The 24,492-nt window shown below is 35.8% G+C and overlaps 1 protein-coding gene across 1 annotated transcript in view; it reads right to left on the bottom strand.

Annotated features, from left to right (window-relative positions):
* The window catches only part of LOC115226597 (photoreceptor-specific nuclear receptor), a gene marked incomplete at its 5' end in the record, with an annotated part of 205,353 nt that extends 203,004 nt beyond the window's left edge, over positions 1-2,349 (bottom strand). Inside the window, one exon of the mRNA XM_029797613.2 lies at positions 2,030-2,349. Within this exon, the coding sequence (XP_029653473.2) occupies positions 2,030-2,349 (320 nt within the window). The remainder of the gene's footprint in view (positions 1-2,029) is intronic.
* Positions 2,350-24,492: the final 22,143 nt, after the last annotated feature.

The raw sequence follows: 24,492 nt of genomic DNA, 5'->3' as shown, positions 1-24,492 counted from the left end.
ATTTTTCAACAAGAAATACAGCTTTCAAATGTAGTTTTTCCTTTACTGAAATCCTAAGACTGGATTCAAATAAAGAAAGCCAATTAATAAAATTTCTATCTATTTACTTCTGTCGTGTTGGGTTTTCTTCTACATTATCCACCCCTACTGGGATCAGCACCCATCTTACCACTTACATTGTCTTTCTCTTCTTAGTCCCTATATGAAATACTTTATAGAGGATCTCCTACTCCATGGACTCCTTCACTACACGAACCTCTAGCAATTCAGGTCTCGCATAAACCCTATCAATCACAAACATCCTTTTCCTTTCTAATCTCCTTATCAAAAAGGGTGTCCAAGGGCTAATGTGCGAAGTTTATCCTCCTCGAACACAAGGATAAAAAACAGATTTATTCTTCTCACATGGATATTTGTCTAGAACAACATATCGTAGACTAATTAAATACCCTTTATTTGCTATCTAGTTTGGTTTAGCTAAACGTTAATGTTTTCTATTCTGGGAATAAAGGTTTACTACTATTACACCCGAAAATCTGACAATAACGTATACAATTTAATACGTTGAAAAGTCAAACTAAGCTTAAAATATGTGAGATGTCTGATGAAACTCTACTACTTTTCTGACTAATGCCATAATCTAAAAGCCACATATACTTTTAGCTTTAGTTCCTATCCCACAATTACCGATACATATAATGTTGCATTGTGCTTCTGAGTAAGACATTTCAGTCTCTACTTCTCATGTGAAGATAATTTGGTTCCAAATGTTGGCACCAAGCCAGAAATTATGGGGGACTGTGTAAGTCGATTACATCAATCTCAACGCTCAAATAATACTTTATTTTATCGACCTCGAAAGAATGAAAAGCAAAGTCGACCTCAGCGGAAGTTGAACTCAGAACGTATAGACGGATGAAATGCTGCTAACCATTTTGCTCGGTGTGCTAACGATTCTGCCAGCTCAGCACCTTTCATGTGAAAATAATTTAGTTAACATTACTAACGAACATTTGTTGATGATAAACTCGGTGCTACTAAATTCAGCGATAGGCATTCCTTCTACCAATCCGTTTAACTTATATGTTATAAAAGAAAAAGCAGAATGCTACACTAAATACTTTACGGTATTTGGTTTGTGTATTTGGTTGTCTGGTTTTGAAGTTGACATTTTGTTTTTCACTTTCTCCACTCCAGAGAGGATAAAGCAAGTAACAGTCAGTCATATACAATATCGATTCAATCGATTGTATCCCCCCACCTTCAGCAAAGGCAATCCTTTTATCCAATGATAAGGTGGTAGGTCACAGAACTGGTAAAGTGGTTGACATAATTCTTCACGCTATTTATCAAGATTATGTTACCTTCTGAATACAAAATGCTATCGAAGATTTTGATCGACTCCGTCCTTTCACAATAACTTCAAATTTTGGCACAAGGCCAGCAATTCTGAGGGGAGGGTAATCGGCAACATTACCCACAATACTTGACTGGTACTTTATTTCATTGACTCCGAAAGGTTGACAGGCAAAGTTAACCACTGCGGTAATTGAACTCAGAATGTAAGGAACCGGAAGTAATACTTCTAAGCAATTTGTTGGATGCGCTAACGATTCTGCCAGCTCATCCTTGTTCATCCTTCGATATTAAAATACCTTTCTGCAACATTTCTAGTCTTTTGTCTTCATAAAAAGTAAACTTATTAATAGCCATATTTTCTAGTTCAGATCAATACAGTAATATTTATGGTTCTTCTTTAAGGTGGCTAGCTGCCAGAATCCTTAGCACCCCGGGTAATATACTTAGCAGCATTTCAGCCGGGGTTGACTTTGCTTTTCATTCTTTCGAGGTCGATAAAATAAGTATTATATCAGCGTTAGGGTTGATGTCCTCGGACTTCATGGCTTTGTGACAAAATTTGAAACCAATATTTATTATCATTGTAATTACAAAATATGGTTTCAACTGATTTATTTAGTGAGATGATTGTTTCTTTTTAAAATTTCTATTTAATAAGAAAACAACTCACCTGTATATCAACTTCCGTCGGACACTGCGTTTAAAGAAACCGCTACAGCCGTTACATGCCAGTATACCGTAGTGTTTGCCACTGGAGGTGTCACCACACACCACACACACCAAGCCAGGCGAATGACGTTTGAGAGGACTGCTGCTGCTACTGCTGCTACTGTGACTCAGATGACCGCCTAGCGAAGATGACAGGGTGCTGGATGGTGACACCGACTGGGAAGCACTGACAGATGTAGATGAGATGGGAGGTGGGGACCTTGCAGCGACGACTGTGATAGGGGACACACAGGGTGAAGGTGGTGTGGCTGAAAATACAGAAGAAAAGAGTTATAGCTTTCAATCATCACCAGCGTCCTTTTTTTGGTAACAACATCTGTGCAGCTCAACTTCGAAGTTAACGTAGACATATACATATTTACACAAACATGCAAGCACACAACACTGACACTTACACATACATACATACATACATACATACATACATACATACATACATACATACATACAGGATGTCCATAAATTACAGTCACAATTCGATACAATAAATTGTGGCAGCACGCACTCACATACGCGCACGCACATACACACACACACACACACACACACACACATGCAGACAGACACATACACACATTTGCGTGTATAAAAAATAGGTATGCAGATACGTCAATGAGTTTGTATAAGGTCACTGAAATACACACTAGTCATTTACTGGTTTCATTTTTTTGACCGTGACCCCATTAATAGTCTCTGGGTCAATGTAAGAAATCATTACATAATTTTAAGATGGACAACTGACTGAGATATTAGAGCGTCGAACAAAACGTCTTGCCCTACTTGTTCTGGTTCATTACGTTCCGAATTCGTCTGCTACGACACGGTTCACTACGCAGTTTACCGTCATAAAAAAAGTTGTCCTAAAAATGAAACTAAATTAAAATAGAAACAGAAAGCGACGACTGACATCCCATAATTTCACATAAACAATGTATATAACATAACCAATGAATTGATCAGTGGTTCTCAACCACTTTTTACTTATGGGTCCCTTTTGATTACTATTCTATTCTGGTGAATCCCCCAAAACCATTCGATGTTTGAAAACTAGTTTTATAGAAACTTCTTTCATAATTTCCTTTTTGCTTTTCACACATTAACCTCTGTAGAATGGACTATGTAAAGTGTTAGAGAAAGAAATTTTGCTGCTTCTCACAATAAATACATCTGAAGCAAATTTTTTCCTGAACCCCTAATACACGACTGTAGAGCCCCAAATTACTATTTTGCTTGTGTAGAGACCCCAAAAATCTTATATGGACTTCCAACGGTCATATGGACCCAGGTTGAGATCTACTAGTATAATAAGAAGCATCGGTAACATTTTCAAGAAGCGAACTCCATGAGATATGGTTCATCACCAGGCGAGCCGCACCACCCAAACTATTCAAATTTTCATTAATCGTGACGTTCAGAATCGCGGGCCACAGTTTGCCCATGACTGATATAGAACGTCGATATATAAAACATACATATATTTTACATACGATGAAAATAATCACATTTTCAGGAAAACATAACGTTGATGAACGAAATGAGATTCGAGAATAGTTTCTCACGATATTTTAAAATTTGTTTCGCCACACATACTCATGAAAAAACGACACAGATAAATCATCACTAGTACCACATTGACACCTAAGTTGACCCTACGACAGAAGTGTAATCTATTAACGGTCCTTGTCATTTCTTTGAGCAACATTAGAGTCACACATCATATCTATGAATGTATACTATTATACCAGAGCAATTAATATACGTATTAACATACATTCACATATGAGATCGCATTTGTGCATGTTTATATATATACATACGCACACATGCACACACACATACATATAGATAGATAAATAGATAGATAGATAGATAGATAGATAGATAGATAGATAGATAGATAGATAGATAGATAGATAGATAGATAGATAGATAGATAGATAGATAGATAGATAGATAGATAGATAGATATATGCATTATAGTTCGCTTGAATCATTGTGATATCGAAGCAGGCCAAAGAGAGAAAATAGAAAGCTTCTGACAGTGCGAAAAATACATTAAAACTTTTATATTTCAGGTGCAAAGGCCCATCTTCAGAAGAAAAACAGCCTGGGGAATGTCCAGTTTTATATGAAGGTTTTATTTAACTTTCCGCATTGTCACCTTTCTATTTTCTCTCTTTTTACCTTCTTATCATCAACGTTTAACGTCTATCTTGCATGCATGGGTATATATATATATATATATATATATATATATATATATATGTATGTGTGTGTGTGTGTGTATGTGTGTGTGTGCGTGTGTGTGTATGTGTGTGTGTGAGTGTGTGTGTGTGTGTATATAGTATATATGTTATATATATGTAGATGTGGCTCTTTACTAATATGTTTGCTTCTTAACCATAAAGTTCCAGATCTACTCCCATTGCGCGGTACTTTGGGCAGTGTCATCCATTCAGGCTGACTAAAGCTTTGTGAGTGAATTTGGTCGACGGAAACTGAAAGAAGCCTGTCGTATGTGTGTGTATGTGGTCTGTGTGTGTGTGTGTGTGTGTGTGTGTGTATGTGTGTGTGTATGTGGTGTGTGTGTGTGTGTGTGTGTGTGTGTGTGTGTGTGTGTGTGTTTGTTGTCTGTGTATGCCTCCGCTCATCGCTTGACAAGCTATGTTGGAGTGTTTACATCCCCATAATTTAGCGGTTCGGCCAAGTGACCGATATAAGTACCTAGCTAAAAATGAAATACTGGAGTCGATTCATTCGACGAAAATTGTTCAAAGTCGTGCCCCAGTACCTGAAAGAAGACGGTGTGATCATGCATGAATTTAACTTTCCCACTGAAGTCTAATCTGTGACTAAACAATATTCTCTTATAAATACACTTATATATATTGTCTTTGCTCCTTGTTCTCATGTCTCTTTGCTTTAATAAAATTGTTCATAATATAAATATGAAACAATTCATTTGATATTAGACTCTCTCTGTTTAGATATGGTAGTCCCCTTTACACTTGATACGTGCCCCTACAATCAATTTACACAAAATCACTGATTTTTATAGTGATACGTGAAAAGAAATGGATTTGGGAAAGGAACGATAGTCGTCATGGGATTACACTAGTTTCAAATTCATTTGATTGATACAGATGTTGTCCAATCTGAACAATTTGCAAGACTGAATTCTTCTAAGAGTGGAACTCCACTTAAGGTATCGAATCCTTGTACCACAGAAATGAAAGAAATTTGACGCAAACGGGATTATATCACGAAACAAAAGGGTGTAGTTATATTATTTAATTCTGGTTGTTTAATTTACAGTTAAACTAATAATGGAAGAAAATGTAAGCAGAACTAAACAGCATCAAAAATACAGCATTAATTCCAGTATAGTCTGGCAGTGTCTTTTTATGCAGTGCCAGACGAGGAAATTAGCTTGGCACGTCATTTCATATAGAGTAACAAATCTATCAGGATCCTCACTGTTTTGGGATATATAGAGTCATTGGATTTCAATAATCGAAAGCTGTATCATTTGTAAAAGCTCTATTTCAAATTCAGACGTATTTCAATATTTTAGACAGTCAGTAATTACACGAGGTTATATGATTGTTTCATATAGTCAAAGTAGTTTCGTGTTGGAACAAGTCCAAACATATTAGAATATTAGCCTACAGGTCTTACATTCCAACCCTCTTAAATCAAGATTAGTGTTAACATATTTATTGTTATGAACATCAAAAATCTAATTTGACACATTCATTTAGTCAGGATAGAAATTCTCTCAATGACCAATATCATATTAATCCTTTCAGTAAGTCAGGGAAGATGACATTTTCTCACGTTTCTGCGTTATTAGATCTCTTCAACGAAATATGAAATTCACAGTACTTGTCCAAGTTGTGATGATATTCTCCAAATAAACGTATAGTACTGAAAACGATTATGCGTGAGAAATTAACGTATTTATAAGCATTAATCAATAAATCATTGAAATTAATTACTCTGCACGAAAGACAATTGTTAACTCGGTATTAATGTAGTAAATGGAGTAAATATGTTTTTAAATGTAATAAGTAAAAGTTATCTGATGAGAAGGCAGCATTAACTAAATGACTATTATTTTAAACATTTCGGAAGTACAGTAGGCAACACCCGGCATGATTCGGTCTTAATTGAGCTCGTCAGCTCAATTAAGAAGTGTAATAGACACGAGGTAGAATGTAGAAGTGTAATCGACACGAGATAGCGATTCAAGAACTGAAACTAAATCTCCCTTTTCCATCTGAAAAGGGAAAGAACATATTAATAAATGCAATCCTAGATGCACACTTTTTAAAAAAGAAGACGGGTTGGTAATAACTTGAATACTTTTAATCATAAGCCTACTTAATCATACTTGACTTGAAGTAAATACATTACATTATCACATTATTAACTAAACTCCACAACACGACACTTCTATACTTGCACTTTATTCAACTGAAAGATAATATGCAACACAGTTAAGCAAACTCTAGTACATTACAAAGTTACTCTTTCACCACTAAACTAAATTTTGCCACCCTACTCGTCTGCACTTCTACATTCTTAAACCAAACTCTAGCAAACTACACTTTCTTTTACATCGCTAAACCACACTTGAATACTCTACGCATCTACACTCCATTTGTAAACTAAACCGTAATATACTACACTTCCATACTACTAAATTAAGCTTTGACATACTATACGTCGACACGGCTTACTTCCCAACTACGTAGTTCCGGTCAAAGTACCATTGCATAGCACCTTTGGCAGATGTCTTCTCATATAGCTTCAGGCCAACCAAACCTTATTGGTGGATTTGGTAGACGGAAACTAAAAGAAGTCCAACCATCTTATAAAATTACTCTGGAAGCAGTAACTAGAATAAATAACATAGGAGCTTTTAATGAGCGCACTCAAAACGAACTTAAAAGATGTGTGTGTGTGTGTGTGGTGTGTGTGTGTGTGTGTGTGTGTGTGTGTGTGTGTGTGTGTGTGCGTGTCTTTGTGTCTGCGTTTGTCACTCCACCACCGCTTGACAATTTAGCGATTGGGCAAGACAGAACGATAGACTAGGTACCAGGCTTAAAAAACTAAGTACTAGGGTCGATTCATCCAACTAAAAATTCTTCAAAACGTGCCCCGGCATGGCCGCAGCCTTATGACTGAAACAAGTAAAAGACAAAGTATAAGAGAAAGATTACGTAATTAATTCACAGCAAAGATACATAATATCCAATCGGCAGAATCGACTGAGTGCATGAGAAACTGTTTCCAGTAAGTTCATCAGCATTTCCTTTCATACTTTGGATGTTGATAAAATAGATACCAGTCCAGGGCAAGCAGTCATTAATAAGTGGATACCGAATTAAAAGGGAGCTTCTATGTATTCGTTCAATCTCTACAAATTTGCAACCAATTCTCCCTCAAATTACACTGTTCAACTTTGAAAATGAACAATGAATAGTATACACCTGGTTTTCTCGCATATGAATACGTGGAATGGTCGTGGTTAGAATGCCTTTGATCATAGATTGTTCGATTAGCGTTTCCCTGTATAATAACCTAGTAGATACCTAACTTACCTTCGGGGAGTTCCTCCCTAGAACGTAGTTTGTTTCACAACAATAGCTTTTACTGAGTGTATGGTAATGGTACCATTAAAATCCTCCCGAATATAACTGCTATTACTACAGCTACTACGTCAACCATCACGACACCTGCTACACGCCACTACAATTCCAACATACCTCTCATTAACACTATTGCTAATTCCATTACCAACATCACCCATACTACTACTGCTGCTCGAGCAGCAGCAGCCGCAAGGGCTGTCAACGCCCGCTGATCTGATTAGTTATGGAAAGACACACCTTAGGCTTGTTTTGAACGAGCTATGTACACAAACTGACACATTTAACAGAGGGTGTCTCACGTTTGTTTGTATATTTATATAAATATGTGTTAAATAGGCGCAGGAGTGGCTGTGTGGTAAGTAGTTGTGTGGTAAGTAGCTTGTTTACCAACCACATGGTTCTGGGTTCAGTCCCACTGCGTGGCACCTTGGGCAAGTGTCTTCTACTATAGCCTCGGACCTTCTGAATGGATTTGGTAGACGGAGTCTGAAAGAAGCCGGTCGTATATATGTATATATATATATGCGTGTGTGTGTTTGTGTGTCTGTGTTTGTCCCCCTAGCATTGCTGGTGTGTTTATGTCCCCGTTACTTAGCGGTTCGGCAAAAAGAGACCGATAGAATAAGTCCTGGGGTCGAGTTGCTCGATTAAAGGCGGTGCTCCAGCCTTTAATGACTGAAACAAGTAAAAGAGTAAAAGAGTAAATATAAATGTGTGTGTGTGCCTGTTTTTATGTATATGTTATATATGTATAAGTAAGAATCAAAGTTAGGCAAATCAGGTTCACATATACATTTATATTTATTTAGCCCTAGACCCAACATGTATAAATTTCTGCGAAAGTATATTCAACATATCAAACACATTAAAAATATATAGATATTGAGCACTTCAGAGTGAAGTCTATGCACTGGAAGAAATAGTCTTCCTTATAATCATATATATTTGCTGAGTTGTCAAAATTTTCTCAAAACAACTTGTTCGACCGTTCCGTAGGCCTCCCCTTTGAGAAACACTGATTTAACCTAAATTTGAGACACCAGCAAAAGATGAAATAAAAAAAAAACTTCTTGAGAAATCAAATAGTCTTTCCTTCTTCCATGCGAGGTTTGAAAAGCCAGCCGGCTTGAAATAATGCGACAAAACTGTTTCTCACGTTCGACATTGTATAATGAAAAATAGTACCGAAATGATATTGTTGAGCAATTAATGAAAACATGATTTACTTAACGTTCACAGAAATGTGATATAATGGATATTTTTGTTCGCACCTTGGAGTTATCTCCTAGTTTATGGATTACGAAACGATAACCATTGAAATGCAACGTGTGAGCCTACCGTTTATGTAACATAAAATTTTCTGGAACATACTTATGCATAATTTGTTTTGTTTCATATTTATTGTTGTTGTTATCCTGAGTCATTTCTTTCCTAGGTTTTTGCATGTTCTCTTCTATTTTTAATAATTTGAAATCTTCCTGAAAGTAAGGAGCGCAAAACTCCGTGATTGGCATATAGATGAAAACAATGTCACATATTGAACCTGAGAAAAATCTTGCTTATTTTTACTGTTCCGATTACAAATTGTATTTGTGATGAGCGTGTTAGCTGGTTAATTTCTTTTCCTGAAAATCCTACCTTTTCCAGATTGTCACTTGAGCATTTATTGACAAAAGCAAGAGCACCAATTACTATAGATAGGTGTAGATAGGAATTAATAATAGGGGTATAAAAGGTTTGGAAACAGCTATCAGTAGTTATCCTCTACTTCTTTTACTTTAGAAGAGACATTCACATCAGGAGAGTATCTGTCGTTACATACTTTTTCTTGTCTCTCCCAAACGACTATATCTGGCCTGTTTTGTTGGCACTTGTATGTCTGTTCTCTTTTGATTTAAATTACGTATGTATGTATGTTTATATTTATCTATGTGAATGCATGTACCTATGTGTTTGTGTGTATGTAGATGTGTATATGTATGCGTGTGTATGTGCACGGATTTGTGTTTATGCATTGTGTATGTGAGTTGTGTGACTAGCTGTATAACCTTTGTGTTGGAAGTACCTACATGAAAGCAAGGAACTGGATGTCCTAGATAACTTTGTTCGTGGCTTCCAGATCTTTGAGTAGGAAGAGAGTAAGTGAGTGAGAAAGTGAGAAAGATAAAAAGATACGAGGGAAGAGAATGACAGAGAGTAACAGGGAGTGAGGGAAATGAAGAGAAAGAAAGATAGAGAAAGAAAGAGAGAGAGAGAGGGGAGAAAGAGTGGGTAATCAAATACGGTACAGTTATAATAAGCTTGCGGGAAATCACTGAAATACACCCACCTTCATTATAAACTCTTCTGACCATGTGTGTGTGAATGTATGTATCTCTTTGTAGGCCTTGGAGCATGTGTCTGTGATTATTAAAGTATTTATGATACACACGCACACACATGCACACGCACGCACACACATGCACACACACACACACACACACACACACACACACACACACACACACACGCATGTATATATAGGTATATTTAGTTTCACAAATAGGTCCTGCTTGCAATATGTATCGGATGCAGATTGCATCGAATAATCACCTGGAACAAGCGTCCTCCTGGGGTTAAAAATAGCAGTAATATCGGTTCCTACAGGACATCGATATTTAAGTAGCGATGAATATTACTTCTCACTATAGTTACAGCTTTCTTCTCTAGCTATCTCTAGTGGACGACTATGCACCACCGAGGATCAGGAAAAAGAGGTCGAAACCGTACGGTCTGGTGGTCTCATGGTTAGAAGGCGGTAGGGGCTCACACCCCTGCTTGCATATATATATATATATATATATATATAGCAATAATAATTCTCTAAACGAGGTATATACAGTAACTGCTCCATAACATAAGGGACGTTAGCCATCCGAATGTGGCTAGGGACAGGGCAGGGCGGTGGGGGTGTTAATGATGCATTTAGCCCCAGGCGATCATCAGGCTAGAGGTCGCCGTGATGGCGTCAGCCCTTCTGGTGACGTTGATGATCGCCTGGGCTAAATGCATCAGTAATACCCCCACCACCCTGCCCTGTCCCTAGCCACATTCGGATGGCTAACGTCCCTTATGTTATATATATATATATATAAGTTTAACAATTAAGGATAATCTCTTAATAAGGGATCTTAACAAGAAATTATCGGGTAGCTAGCGTGAAAACCTCATAAAAGAAAAGAATTCGAAAATAATTTTTTTTTCTTTTGAACAAATTAATTATATCTATATTGTATAGAGGGCATTATTACACATAAATGCCTCACACTAGGAGGGACAAAGTCATTACTACCAAAATTATACTAATCATACCCAAATGCAGTTTTTCAAAGCAAGACATTTAAAAAAATGAATTTAGTTCTGTATCACCGTGATTTCACATTCAACTTACGTCTAATGACGTAAGTTGAATGTGAAATCACGGTGATACAGAACTAAATTCATTTTTTTAAATGTCTTGCTTTGAAAAACTGCATTTGGGTATGATTAGTATAATTTTGGTAGTAATGACTTTGTCCCTCCTAGTGTGAGGCATTTATGTGTAATAATGCCCTCTATACAATATATATATATATATATATATATATATATATATATAAAGGAAGATTACTAAACAACGCACAATCAGAAGGAACCAGCCTAGGCATTTCACTCAGAGAAATTCGGTATCTGCTTGTATATTATATCTATCCTTCCTTTTACTATATATATAAATGTATATGTGTGTGTGTGTATATATATATGTATATATATGTATGTATGTATGTATGTATGTATGTATGTATGTATGTATGTATGTATGTATGTATGTATGTATGTATCTATCTATATATATATATATATATGTATATATATATATACATATATATATATATATACACACACTACATTATAACATTGGTTTGATTGTATATAGCTGGGCCGGTAGGTGTAAACAGTTTGAAATAGAAACCCACCAAAGTATATCTAACAAAACCCATCGAGTACGTTGACCTTGTTTACGAGGTCTGGCTAGGTGCGGACACCTAAACTCAGTGAACGAGGGTTGATTGCTGCTTTAACCAAAAACTGACACCACTATGTTAATGTTCGTGAGACGAACAATGCTGGCCGCCATCAATGACAACATCAAATATCAACACCAAACGTGGAGTCGGCCAACCCCTTCGCACATACACTCTTCCACCCTCCTAATCACCTCTCTGAATCTCACTCAATCTTTCTCTCTTTTCCCTCTTTTTCTTTTTTGTTTGCGTCTCTCTTTGCACCTTTTCCGTTTTACACTAACACTACTATTGTTTAGTTTTAGCACATGTTTTTAAAAACACATCAAACGTTTTCTGGTAAACTATCTGTTCAAACCGAGATATCCCTCCTTGTGTCACAGCTTAGGTGTCAATTCGATCACACCCACACAATTTTTCTTTCTTTTTTTTTCTGTTTCTTTGTTTCTTTCTTTACTTATGTTTATGTAAAAGCATATTTATATGTATGTACGTATATGTATGTATATACGTATATGTATATATATATATATATATATATATATATATATATATATATATATATATATACGTATGTATATATATGTATATACGTATGTATATACATATATATATATATATGGCGAAGTTTCGCATGTCGTAGCTCAGATTTCCGTCGATTTCCGTAAAAAACTTTTATTTTTTTACATAAGTAATGAGAGCGAAAGAGACTAAGAGGAAGCGATTTTATGACGAGAAGGTTTCTCTTTGAAGTCGGCCTGTGTGTGTTTGATGGGGTGTGGGAGACAGACAGTATGTTGTGTAAGTGAAGTGCTTCTGTTAGTGTGTGCGAAGAGACAGAGAGAGTAATGTGTGAAAGAGAGAGATAACTGATTTTTTACTCGGTGTATGTGTATATGTATGTATGCATGTATGTGTGTGTGTGTATGTATCTATGTATGTGTGTGTGTGTAAGTATGTGTATGTATGTATGTATGTGTGTGTATGTATGTATGTGTGTGTGTGTGTATGTATGTATGTATGGCCGATTCATCGTAATTTTTTACTCGGTGTATGTGTATATGTATGTCTGTCTCTTCGCACACACTAACAGAAGCACTTCACTTACACAACATACTGTCTGTCTCCCACACCCCATCAAACACACACAGGCCGACTTCAAAGAGAAACCTTCTCGTCATAAAATCGCTTCCTCTTAGTCTCTTTCGCTCTCATTACTTATGTAAAAAAATAAAAGTTTTTTACGGAAATCGACGGAAATCTGTGCTACTACAACCGAAACTATGCCATATATATATATATATACACGCATATAGATAGATAGATAGATAGATAGATAGATAGATAGATAGATAGATTGATAGATAGATAGATAGATAGATAGATAGATAGATAGATAGATAGATAGATAGATAGATAGATAGATAGATAGATAGCAAAATCAATTTTGTCAAATGTCATGTGTTTTCACGTGACTACTCGACGATCAGGGAGTAAACAGCAAGAAGACAGTGAGAAGGCGTTGACATTTAAACTAAGTAACAGTCTGTGATTTCCCGTTATATTTCATGTATTAGTAATACCTTACATTTTATTTTATAACGTTTGTGTGGGGGGCGGAGAGGGACAATCTAAATATACTCTGGTGGATGTGACTGGAGAGAGAATCATTTTAAATATGCCAAATGGTTGTTTTCGATGGAAATTAGAAGTCGATACATATTAAAGAGAGAATCAAACGGATCCGAATTGAATTTGCGCGGTCGCGTTTTTGTGTGAGTTCGTACACTAGTAGACACGATTGAGCATCAAAGTAAACCATCCTATCACCAATTGGATCAACTAAGCCTTCTCTAAATTGTTGATCCGGTGACAAAACACGCACACAAATTCAGAGGACAACATCAAATATCACATCAATTCTCCGAAAACTTTTGTATTAAATTTCTTCCCCTATTTCCGGTGTTTGATTGCAGATAAATAACTGTTCGAAGCAGAAGCAACCTAGCATCATTGTGGTCTTGAAAGAGAGGTGAAGAAAAAATACTGCTTCTTTATGGAATTCACGCTACTGTCAAAAATGAATGAAAAAACTCCACGCAGTAGGAGACAGTGAAATGAGAACATTGACACGACTCGCTAGCGAGTGGATGAATTAATTCTGGCGAGTCACAATTCCTGTACAATTGAATGTCTGGTCACAATACATTACAGAAGATGATGGAAGACTTTTGGTACAGGAAAGTCTGTGCAAACAGGATACAACACACGAAATGAAAGGATAGAAAAGTGAAAGTCTGCTCTAATCTGCTGGAAGCATTAGAAGGCCATGCTTCATTGGACCAAACAGAAACAATAATTAATGACATAAATGGGGTGAAAATGACTGTGAAAAAGTGGGCACAAAAGTGCACACCTGAAGTTTTTGAAAGAGGATTTAAGATTTGGGCTTGCATGTGATTTGCTGATACGGTTCGATATCATACTTTGATATCGAACAGCAATTCCCCGATATAACACTTCACAACGCAGAATGAAAATAAACAGAAAACAATACATCCCTCGTAATGAACTGATTCGTTACAGCAATAATAGATTAATCATAAAAGAAATAATTCATAGGGGCAGGAGTTCGATAAGAATTTTGCTTCCCAATCACATGTTTCCAGGTTCAGTCTCACCGTGTAGTACCTTGAGTAGAAGTGTCTTCTTTTATAGCCTAGGGCCGACCAAAGCCTTGAGGGTGGATTTGGTAGAGGAAAATGAAAGAAGCGCGTCATATATGTTTGTGTCTGTGTGTGAGTATGTGTGTAAGTGTGTGGGTGTGGGTGTGGGTGCGTGTGTCCTTCACTGCCGCTTGACAACTAACTAGTGTTGATGTGTTTCCATTTACGTAAAGTAGCGGTTCGGCAAAAGAGACCGACAAAATAAGTACTAGGCTTTCAAAAAATATTAGTACTGGAGTTGATACAATCGACTAAAATTCTTGATGCCGATGCCAAAGCATGGTCATAATTTAATGACTGAAACAAGTAAAAAGAAAACGGATAAAAGATAAAAGATAACAGTGTAGCAGTGCTAATTTAATCACACAGATAACATAAGCCAATCAATAGCAGACATAAACCACTGACTGAAAATTTGTAAGTGAAAGAGTAAAAAAGTAAAAGTCTGGCGCTAATGCCATCACACTGGTCCTACCACTTACTTGGAGGCACCCGTACCAACATCACATCATCCAGAAGATGAGACTATGAAGGCCTAGAAACGTTGATGGTGAATTTACAGACCCTATTATTACAAAATATAAAAAACGTACGCACAGAAATCAAGAGAAAAATGAACCATCTTAAAACTAGAACACATTCTTATTTTTACTTGAACATATATGTTGCTGCTACTGTTGTTGTTGTTGTTGTTGTTGATGATGATGATGATGATGATGATGATGATGATGAGCATGTTTTTTATATATCAATATTATTATTATACTTTTATAGTTATGTATATCCTCTAACGAGGTCTTTGGTTATTTTAACATACAAATATAATCTTTAATGCCTAGGACTATATTAGAATGGCATCTATAGGCAATTTAAGTTGAATTAACTCTTGACCATAGGCTTAAACAGCTGTAAGGAGAAGTTTATTTGTATTATTCTTATTTTTATTATATTACATATTGATGTATATTGTTTTGTTCGATTTTCATGTTCCCATTTGTATAATTAATAAATAATATGAAATTGTAATAATCGAAATGAATTTGTTCCTCCATTTTCTTATTTGTATTATGAATTTACGGTAAATTATTTTTTTGCTTCACCCATCCAATACAATAAAGGAATTAATTGCATTGCAATTATAAGCATTTATGTATCTAGTATTTGGGTATTTTACCAGCAGTATATTGGATAACTGATATCCCATAGTGGGTTACTTTCATAACCCCTATCTTACTTCATATATATATATATATATATATATATATATTCGTAGAAGAATCGAACCCACATATCAACGCTTACACGGTTTCCATGAGCAACTGGTTAGGCCAAACGTTCACGCATCAATTTCAGCCAAGCAAAATATATGAATAATATACTTTAACTGTCTAATACTACATATAATACTTGTAAACAAACCCGGAAGGCTTTGTAAATTACAGAGAGAAAGTGACTATAGAAGTTTCTTAGTACAATAACTATATGATGATATATCATAATAATATATATTCTCCAATTTAAAGCGAAATGTTATATATGCAATTGACTGGAAAATGATGAGCTAACTGAAGTCACAATCGAACCCACATATTAACGCTTATTATTATATAGTTATTATTGTACTAAGAGACCTCCATGGTTGCTTTCTCTCCGTAACTTACAAAGCCTTCCGGATTTGCTTACAAATATTATATGTAGTATTAGACAGTTAAAGTATATATTCATAAAATTTGGCCGAAGTTGATGGGCGAGCGTTTGGCCCAATCGGATGCGCATGGAGCCGTGTGAACGTTGATATGTGGGTTCGATTCTGGTTAGCTCATCAGTTTTCAGTCAATTGTTTATAAAACCTCGCTTTAAATTGGAGATTATATATTATGATATAATATTTACATGTTCTTTTACCTGTTTCAGTCATTTGACTGCGGTCATGCAGGAGCATCACCTTAAACGTTTTTTTTAGTCGAAGAATTCGGTTCCAGGAATATTATTTACAAGTCTAGTACTTATTCTATCGGTTTCTTTTTGCCGAACCGCTAAGTTACGGGGAATAAACACACCAACATCGGTTGTTAAGCGATTGAGGGGAGACAGACGCAAAGATACACATACACACACACACGCATATATATATTTACATATACGACAGGCTTCCGTCTGAAGTTTCTGTCTACCAAATCCCTTATAAAATATACATTCACACATTTTAAAAAATCCAGCCAGGATTATTAACTTTGCCTTTCCGACTGACGGGATTGGTAAAATATGTACTGGTGGATTCTCTGTCGGCCTGAATCAGTTATCTGCAAAGTGTTTAATCAATGTGTGCGCGGCTGAGATTCCACAGACACATGTACTCTTAACGTAAATCCAAATCAATGTGACAAAGTTTCGCGTTGGATTTACAAGTACCATCTACAGAGAAAAAAGGCAAGAGAGCAACTGATTCCATCCCCATCCCCACCAGGTCCGAAATAATGCTTAATTTATCGCCCCTGAAAGAATGAAAGGCATAGTTGACTCTGGTACCATTTGAACATTGAGAACCGAGATGAACAAATACCGCCTATTGCAGATATCCGTCAAGTACTTCAAAGATCGAGATTTAGACTTTAAAAAAAAGAAAGAAAGAACCAAAAAGCGAAACAATTGTGGCTTTATACAAGTATTAGAAATTAATGTTACACGTATTATGTTGCGGTATTTTTTGTTAATTTTTTTTATATTATTGCTTTACTTTAATCGATATGTATGTATTCTTGCTTATATGAGACATAAACTTAATTACACGCATACCCAGCATCACACACACACACACAGAGGAACGCACGAACAATCACACACAGGCACATATGAACACGCGCACACAATACTCATACGCATGCACACGTGATCTTTTCACTTCATAGATGCTTATTTTGTGATTGAAAATTCCTTGTTTCTTCTTTGTGTGCAAAAAAATAGTCAGGCAGGCTGGCTGGGTAGGAGACATTAAAAAATATTCTTCAAATTTCCAAAATAGAAAAAAAAAAAGGAATTAGCTTGCATAATGAGAAAACTAAATATCTGATGTCGCTATTGTTCTCTATGGAAAATGATAAAAATAAATAAATATTCAGTAAAAATGACAGCTACGAGTGTTGTGGTTGTGTTCTTTTTGTTTATATTTATATTTGTGTCAACGTCTAAGCGTTTCGTTTGCACTCTCACACACACTCAAGCACACAAACGAATGCACGCGCGCACGCACACACACACACACACTCACACACACACACACACACACACACACACACACACACACACACACACATACTCACACACACTCACACACACACATCTAGCAGCGAACAAATGTGGATGATAATTCAAACCATTTTTGCATATGTTTGCGATTACATATGTGCATTTTTATTATTGCTTGCAAATATGTTCTAGTATTTCCCTCTATGAATAATAATAATAATAATAATAATAATAATAATAATAATAATAATCTAATATTTATATATTTGCATATGTGCTATGTCAGTGTTGAAAGAGATACAGAGACATACATTTTTAAAGATGACCATGGCAATATTAGAAGAGAAAAAGGAAGCTTTCGAAATAACACCATTGTGGTCAAAATATTCATGTTTTTATTATGTTTTAGATTTGTCTTATTTCCTAACAGGGGCTGTAAATATATTTTCCATCTATCATTTACATAGCCATTATTCTTCGCGTACACAATAAACCATCTCTGTAACAATATAAATATATAATATATCTATGTAGAAACAAGATGGCTGCCGATACCAATGGAAAATAAAAAAGAAAATAGAACAAATTTGAACAACCAATAAATAACATAACCAGCAAACTAACAACCTTGATGGAACGTTACTCTTCAATATATGGCTGTTCGACTTGCTACAATTAGCAGCCGCATACACTCTTTTTTTTAAAAAAAAAATAAGACACATCGAATATTATCGTTCTGGATTTTTGAAAAAAATGTGGTGCGGGATCGTCATTAACAGAGCTTCTTTAATAAAAGATCGGCTTCGTCAGGACCGACTTGGAACTGAACAACAACGTCTAACCTAGCAAAACTGAAGTCACAAAAATGACTACGTGGGTAAGAGGTTCGCTATAAAGCACGTGGCTCCCTGTTCGATCTCAATGTGGAGCACATTCGTGAGTGTCCTCTACCATAGGCTTTTCTGAGACTTCCTAACAATGACTGCTAGAATTATATTTTCTTTTTTCTCTTATTATAGGGACATTTTCAATAAATTAAGAAATTTCGTGAACAGAAATGAAGACATTATACTTAGATTGCGCTTGTTACATCTTTTGTTTTTGTTTTTTATATGCATCTTCTTAAAATACTGGTTTCTAAGCGAGAACCAAAGTTCTATAAATGGTATTTAGATACCATCTATCGTACCTAAATGGTGTTTAGTGGGTACTTAGATACCAACGATAGTGAAGAGTTACATGTTGAACTTCAGAAAAAGTCTTACATATTTTTATTATTCTACTTTCAGAGTGTATTTGCAGAGTATCTGTTAGTTGGTTACTTTATTTGTATGAAAATTCTTGCTTTTCGAAATACCATTTAGATCTTTAGTTAGATAAACTAAAGAAACGTGTATCAATAGCAACTAGCTAAAAAATAAAAAAGGTTTTCAGGTATTTGGTTGTAAATGTTCTTTTGTTTCTCACGGACTTTGGAAGGACTCTTCTCATCTTCAAGGAAGCTGATCTCTATAACTGCACATCATTTTTCGTCTGTGTTGTAGAATTGACTGAAGTTTCAGTGAGAAAGTTCCAGTGAGGAAGTCTTACCAATAAGACTTGATTGATATGCATGTTTTCAATATCTTTTTCAGCAACAACACGCTCTTTGGAAATTAACAGAATGACATTTTGTGCATACTGACCACACGTGTAAAACCTTCCGCAGAAATATGACATAAACGACATTCACGGTCATATTCAATAGCACATTTGCTTTTAAGTAATTTATAACATAGCATTCAAAAGGTGGTGGGATGTAACGGTCATTAAACTATGAGAGGTTATACTTTTTGCCAAAGCTAGGAACATATTTAAGTATATGAAAAACATATATGTGAATAACTATTGGGGGTCGGCGTATGCGAGAGGCTTCACTTCCAAGTCTTTGGTGAGGAGGTAAGCTAACCTAAGACTTTCGGTACTGCGTTGAGAAAATCATTTCTTAAGAAAATCATTTCCAGCCTATGAAAATGTGTTCTTCTAACACAGCTTGTCAATTATCGCTATGATCTGCGGAAACTTTGAGAGATGCTATCGGGGTTTTGCGAGTAATAATATCTATAGAGTAGATTTTTACCACACATAGTGTCACCTCCACCTCTCTCTCACTCTCCTTACACTCACACACACACACATTTGCATGTACACATAACATATATACTACGTGTGTGTGTGTATGTATAGAAATATTTGTGATGTTAAGTATCATTCTTCGATAGAATGTTAGGACATACACACACACACACGTAGATACATACGTACATACATACATACATATATATATATAATATATATATATATATATATATATATATATATTATATATATATATAATATATATATATATATATATATATATATATATATATATACATATATATATAAGGATGTATGTATGTTTATAAAAAAGAATGTATGCGTTAATTTGAATTTGCAAATATAGTACATAGATTAATATGCATATAATCCATTGATGCAAACCCACCAATATACTGAGATTGTGCTTATTCATACAGAATATATGTGTGTATATGTATTCATGTGAGTATTTGTCTCTCCGTATGCATGTATGCATGTATGTGTACAGAGATTCAGGTGTGCTTAAGCAGTCCCATCGCTAACAATACACAACTATCATGATACAGAGAACCGAGTCTAATCAAATTCACTTGAGAAAGAGCTGTTACAATAGTGATTAGAAAGTAAATCTAATTGTGTGCTGCTGTATGAAATTAAAACGATGGGCACAGTAATTGCGGTCAAAGGTCGACCAATAGACAAAATAGAGAAGCTCCTATCGTAATAGAACCGTTTCTATTCCAACCCCCTAGCTAACCCGATTAGTTCGTGCTTTCTCTATTCACACTCTTTCTTTCACACAATCTTTATTTCATTCCCTATCCATTACTGTGATATATTCCTGACTTTATCGCATTTTCTCTTATCTTTTCCTATCCCCACCTCCGCTCATTTATATCTTTTCTCTCTTCTTTTTCTTAGTGACTCTTTCCTTCTTTAGTTTTCTTTCTTATTTGGTATCTGTTCCTTGGTGCTTTTATCCCTAAGTCTTCATTCTTTCCTGCATAAGGCGCCTTCTCTTTCAGTCTTTCAAACTACGAGTGTTTGTCTCTCTTTTCGTCATCCTTCAGTTACCCAGTATCACTCTCTTTCCTCTATTTTCCGATCTCTATCTAACTCATGAAGTTACTCTCAGTTTATTTTTTTCTTATTAATTACTCTACCTAACATAATATAAATTAATTCTAAAGCTTTATCGTTTAATTTTCAGTTGTCATTAAAATAACACAACTCACAGTTGCATTTATGCTATTTTTAAGCATTTATGCTATGTTTATTCACAATTTTATAGTATTAGGTGTATATAATATACAACTAACTAGTTCAGAGGAGCATACATCGTCGTAGTAGCGATAGGATAGACAAAGTGAGAAAACATAATAATGAATTAGGAGCTCAAATGTGTTGGTGAGTTTTTATCAATCTTTCAGAAAGCTTTGCTTTGGTTGTATATGCAGCTATAACACTATATTGGGAGAGAGAGAGAGAGAGAGAGAGAGGGAGAAAGAGAGAGAAAGGGAGAGAGAGAGAGAGGGGAGAGAAGGAGAGAGAGGGCTGTTTAGAGAATCAATCTAATAATTTAGAACAATAAAAAATGGCACTACGTTAGTTTCGATGATGAGGGGCCATGTTTGATCAACTGAAATATCTACTTCTTGAATTAAAGAGGCTGGGTGTTTCTCGAACATGCTGATTCTCAAATAGGATCAAGGTGATGCATTGTATCAAGGATGACTTTTTCCATTGCCTGTACAAATCAGTCTGACGAGATTCTGCACAGTTTCCGTTTATTCGATTTCACTCGTAAGGCTCAAGCCTTGCTAGTGAAACCAAATAGACGGAGATGACAAAACGAAATGGTGTTAGATCAGGAATTGTGATTACAAAGTGAAATTTTCAACCATTCGACCATACTGCATCTCTCTATAGAACGTGATAACGTAGATAACAATAATAACATAGTAACTATTGTTACTGTTGCAACTCTTGCTTCTGCAGGAGTCATTCGTTGGTTCGACAATTAAGGGCTCTGCAGGACACAGCTGCACAGTGTTCTTAATTCAATGTTTTGTTCTGTCGTCCTATGTAGAAATTCAGACCTATCCGGGATTTGCAGATCCGGTTGCACATGTTGCAGTAGCTGTTTTCATCATTGGTGGGTAGATTGGACTGAACCCAGTTATATATTGCGCTCATTTCTCCTTCACGCTGTTGACTCTGGTTGCTTCAAAGTCGGACATAGCTGGTAGCACGAGGTTCTTCACTGGACTCTAGCAAGTGTTTCTTCACTGGACTCTATTCGGTGTTTGCAATTCCTATGTCTTCAGGTTTATCTCGCAGGTGTTCAATAGGCCTTTAGCGCATCCTTATATTAGAACAGTGAGCAGACTTGCTCCCTGGTATTTGACTAAGATGAACCTAGCGGCTAGCATAATGTTTTTGTTTTTTTGTGAGCTATAAGCATTATTTTGGTGTGTTATGTGTGTATTTAGACTTATGTAGACATATACACATGTGCACATACACATACACACATACGCACACGCGCGCGCACACATATGTATATATATATATATATACACGCAAATACAAATAAACATACATATGCACATAAATATACGTACAGACATACACATATAGGCGCTTTCCAGCTATATGGTTTCAGTTCCACCGCGTAGCACATTGGACAAGTCTCTTCTACTATAGTCTGGAATTGACCAAAAGCTTCTGAGTAGATTAAATATATATATATATGTGTGTGTGTGTGTGTGTGTGCGTTTGTATGTCTGTAGGGTATGTATGTATGTATGCATATATGTATGGTATGTGTGTGTGTGTGTTTGTGTCTGCGTTTGTTGCCCACCACCGCTTGATAACCGGTGTTGGTGTGTATACGTCCCATAAATTACCAGTTCAGCAAAAGGGACTGATAAATTTAGTACCAAGCTTAAACATAAGCGTTGAGATCGAGTCATTTGACTAAAAGTTCGTGAAGGTGGTGCTCCAGCATAGCCGCAGGCTGATGACTGAAACAAGTAAGATATATGCATACACACACACGCACACACACACACACAACCACATACACACGCATACACACACAGGCACACACACACACACTCATACACACAAGCACAGGCACATACACGCACACATAAACACATACACTCGCACACACATGCGCACACTTACGTACGCACACACACTCACACGCATAAGCACACACGGATACAATCACACACGCGCACACACACGTATATACACATGCGTACAAAACATGCACTCTCACGCACAAATCTATATATAGCAAAACGGTACAAACATTTGCTTATATGCACAATCTGGCATTCCGTCGGGTATGACGACAAGGTTTCCTGTAGATCGAACAACGGGACAGCTTGCTCGTGATATAAATATGCAAGAGAGTGGGCATTCCACAGACACACATACCCTTAACGTTTGTGACAGGTTGGACCTTTGAAATACAGGTATTCCAAGGTGAGTTAAAGAACTGAATTCTCTTCTTAGTACTCTGTATTTTGTGTGTGTGTTGTGTGTGTGTGTGTGTGTGCGTGCGTGTGTGTGTGTGCGTGCGCATTTATCCTTATGAATATATACATGTATCAATATATATATCTATTGGTATGTATAAATGTAAGATGCATGTGTGTGTGTGTGTGTGTGTGTGTGTGTGTGTGTATGTGTGTGTGTTCTGTTCCTTGATAATTTGAATTCTACCTTTGAAGAAAGAGATAGTGTCTAACACAAATACAAAGCATTTTTTCGAATGTAGATAACGAAAACAATGTCAGGTTTTAAACCTGAGAAAAAGTCTTGTATACGATTACGTTTCCGCTAACACCCTATGATTAGGGTGTTTAGTGGGGTAGTCTATCGTGACCTTAATACTCTGGTGGATGAAGTTAGGTATTTGTTGGATGCTCTCCATAGTATTAGTTTCTATTTCTATTTCAAGAGTACTCTCTTGTGGGGATGCCTTTACAATATAAGCAAAACTACAAACATAATAAAATAAAATACACTGATAAATAAACAAATGGAAGTAAATAAATATATACATTAAAAATAGCAATAATAATAATAATAATATAATAATAATAATAATAATAATAATAATAATAATAATAAAATAGTAGTAGTAATAATAATAATAATAATAATAATAATAATAATAATAATAATAATAATAATAATAATAAGTAGGTGTAAACGCATGAACAGAATAAAACTAAACAAAAACAAGAACAAAAAAAAATTACATGAACGTATATAAACAGGAGATACAAATATTACAGGCACTTCCCCCCACACACCCACACTAACTAAACGTAGACACATATAGAGGTATACGCATGCGCAAATGAAGATACATACAATAGGAATACAAAATACAAAATGGCTGACCGTTAGTAAGGAGAGACACACAAATAAGAAAGAAGAAAGCAAAGGACCACTGATGAGGTCACATGAATGTAACGAAAGTACTCTGGCCGAAATAAGATTAAGATTAATGTAAAAAAAGAATAACGCTGAACCAAAGTAGCACCAAATATATAGTGCGTGTGTTTTTATTGGCTAAACTGGCAAAAT

Source organism: Octopus sinensis, linkage group LG2, assembly GCF_006345805.1.
Source record: "Octopus sinensis linkage group LG2, ASM634580v1, whole genome shotgun sequence".
NCBI lineage: Eukaryota > Metazoa > Mollusca > Cephalopoda > Octopoda > Octopodidae > Octopus > Octopus sinensis.
The sequence above is the reverse complement of the archived record's forward strand: the minus strand, read 5'-3'. Positions and strand labels throughout refer to the sequence as shown.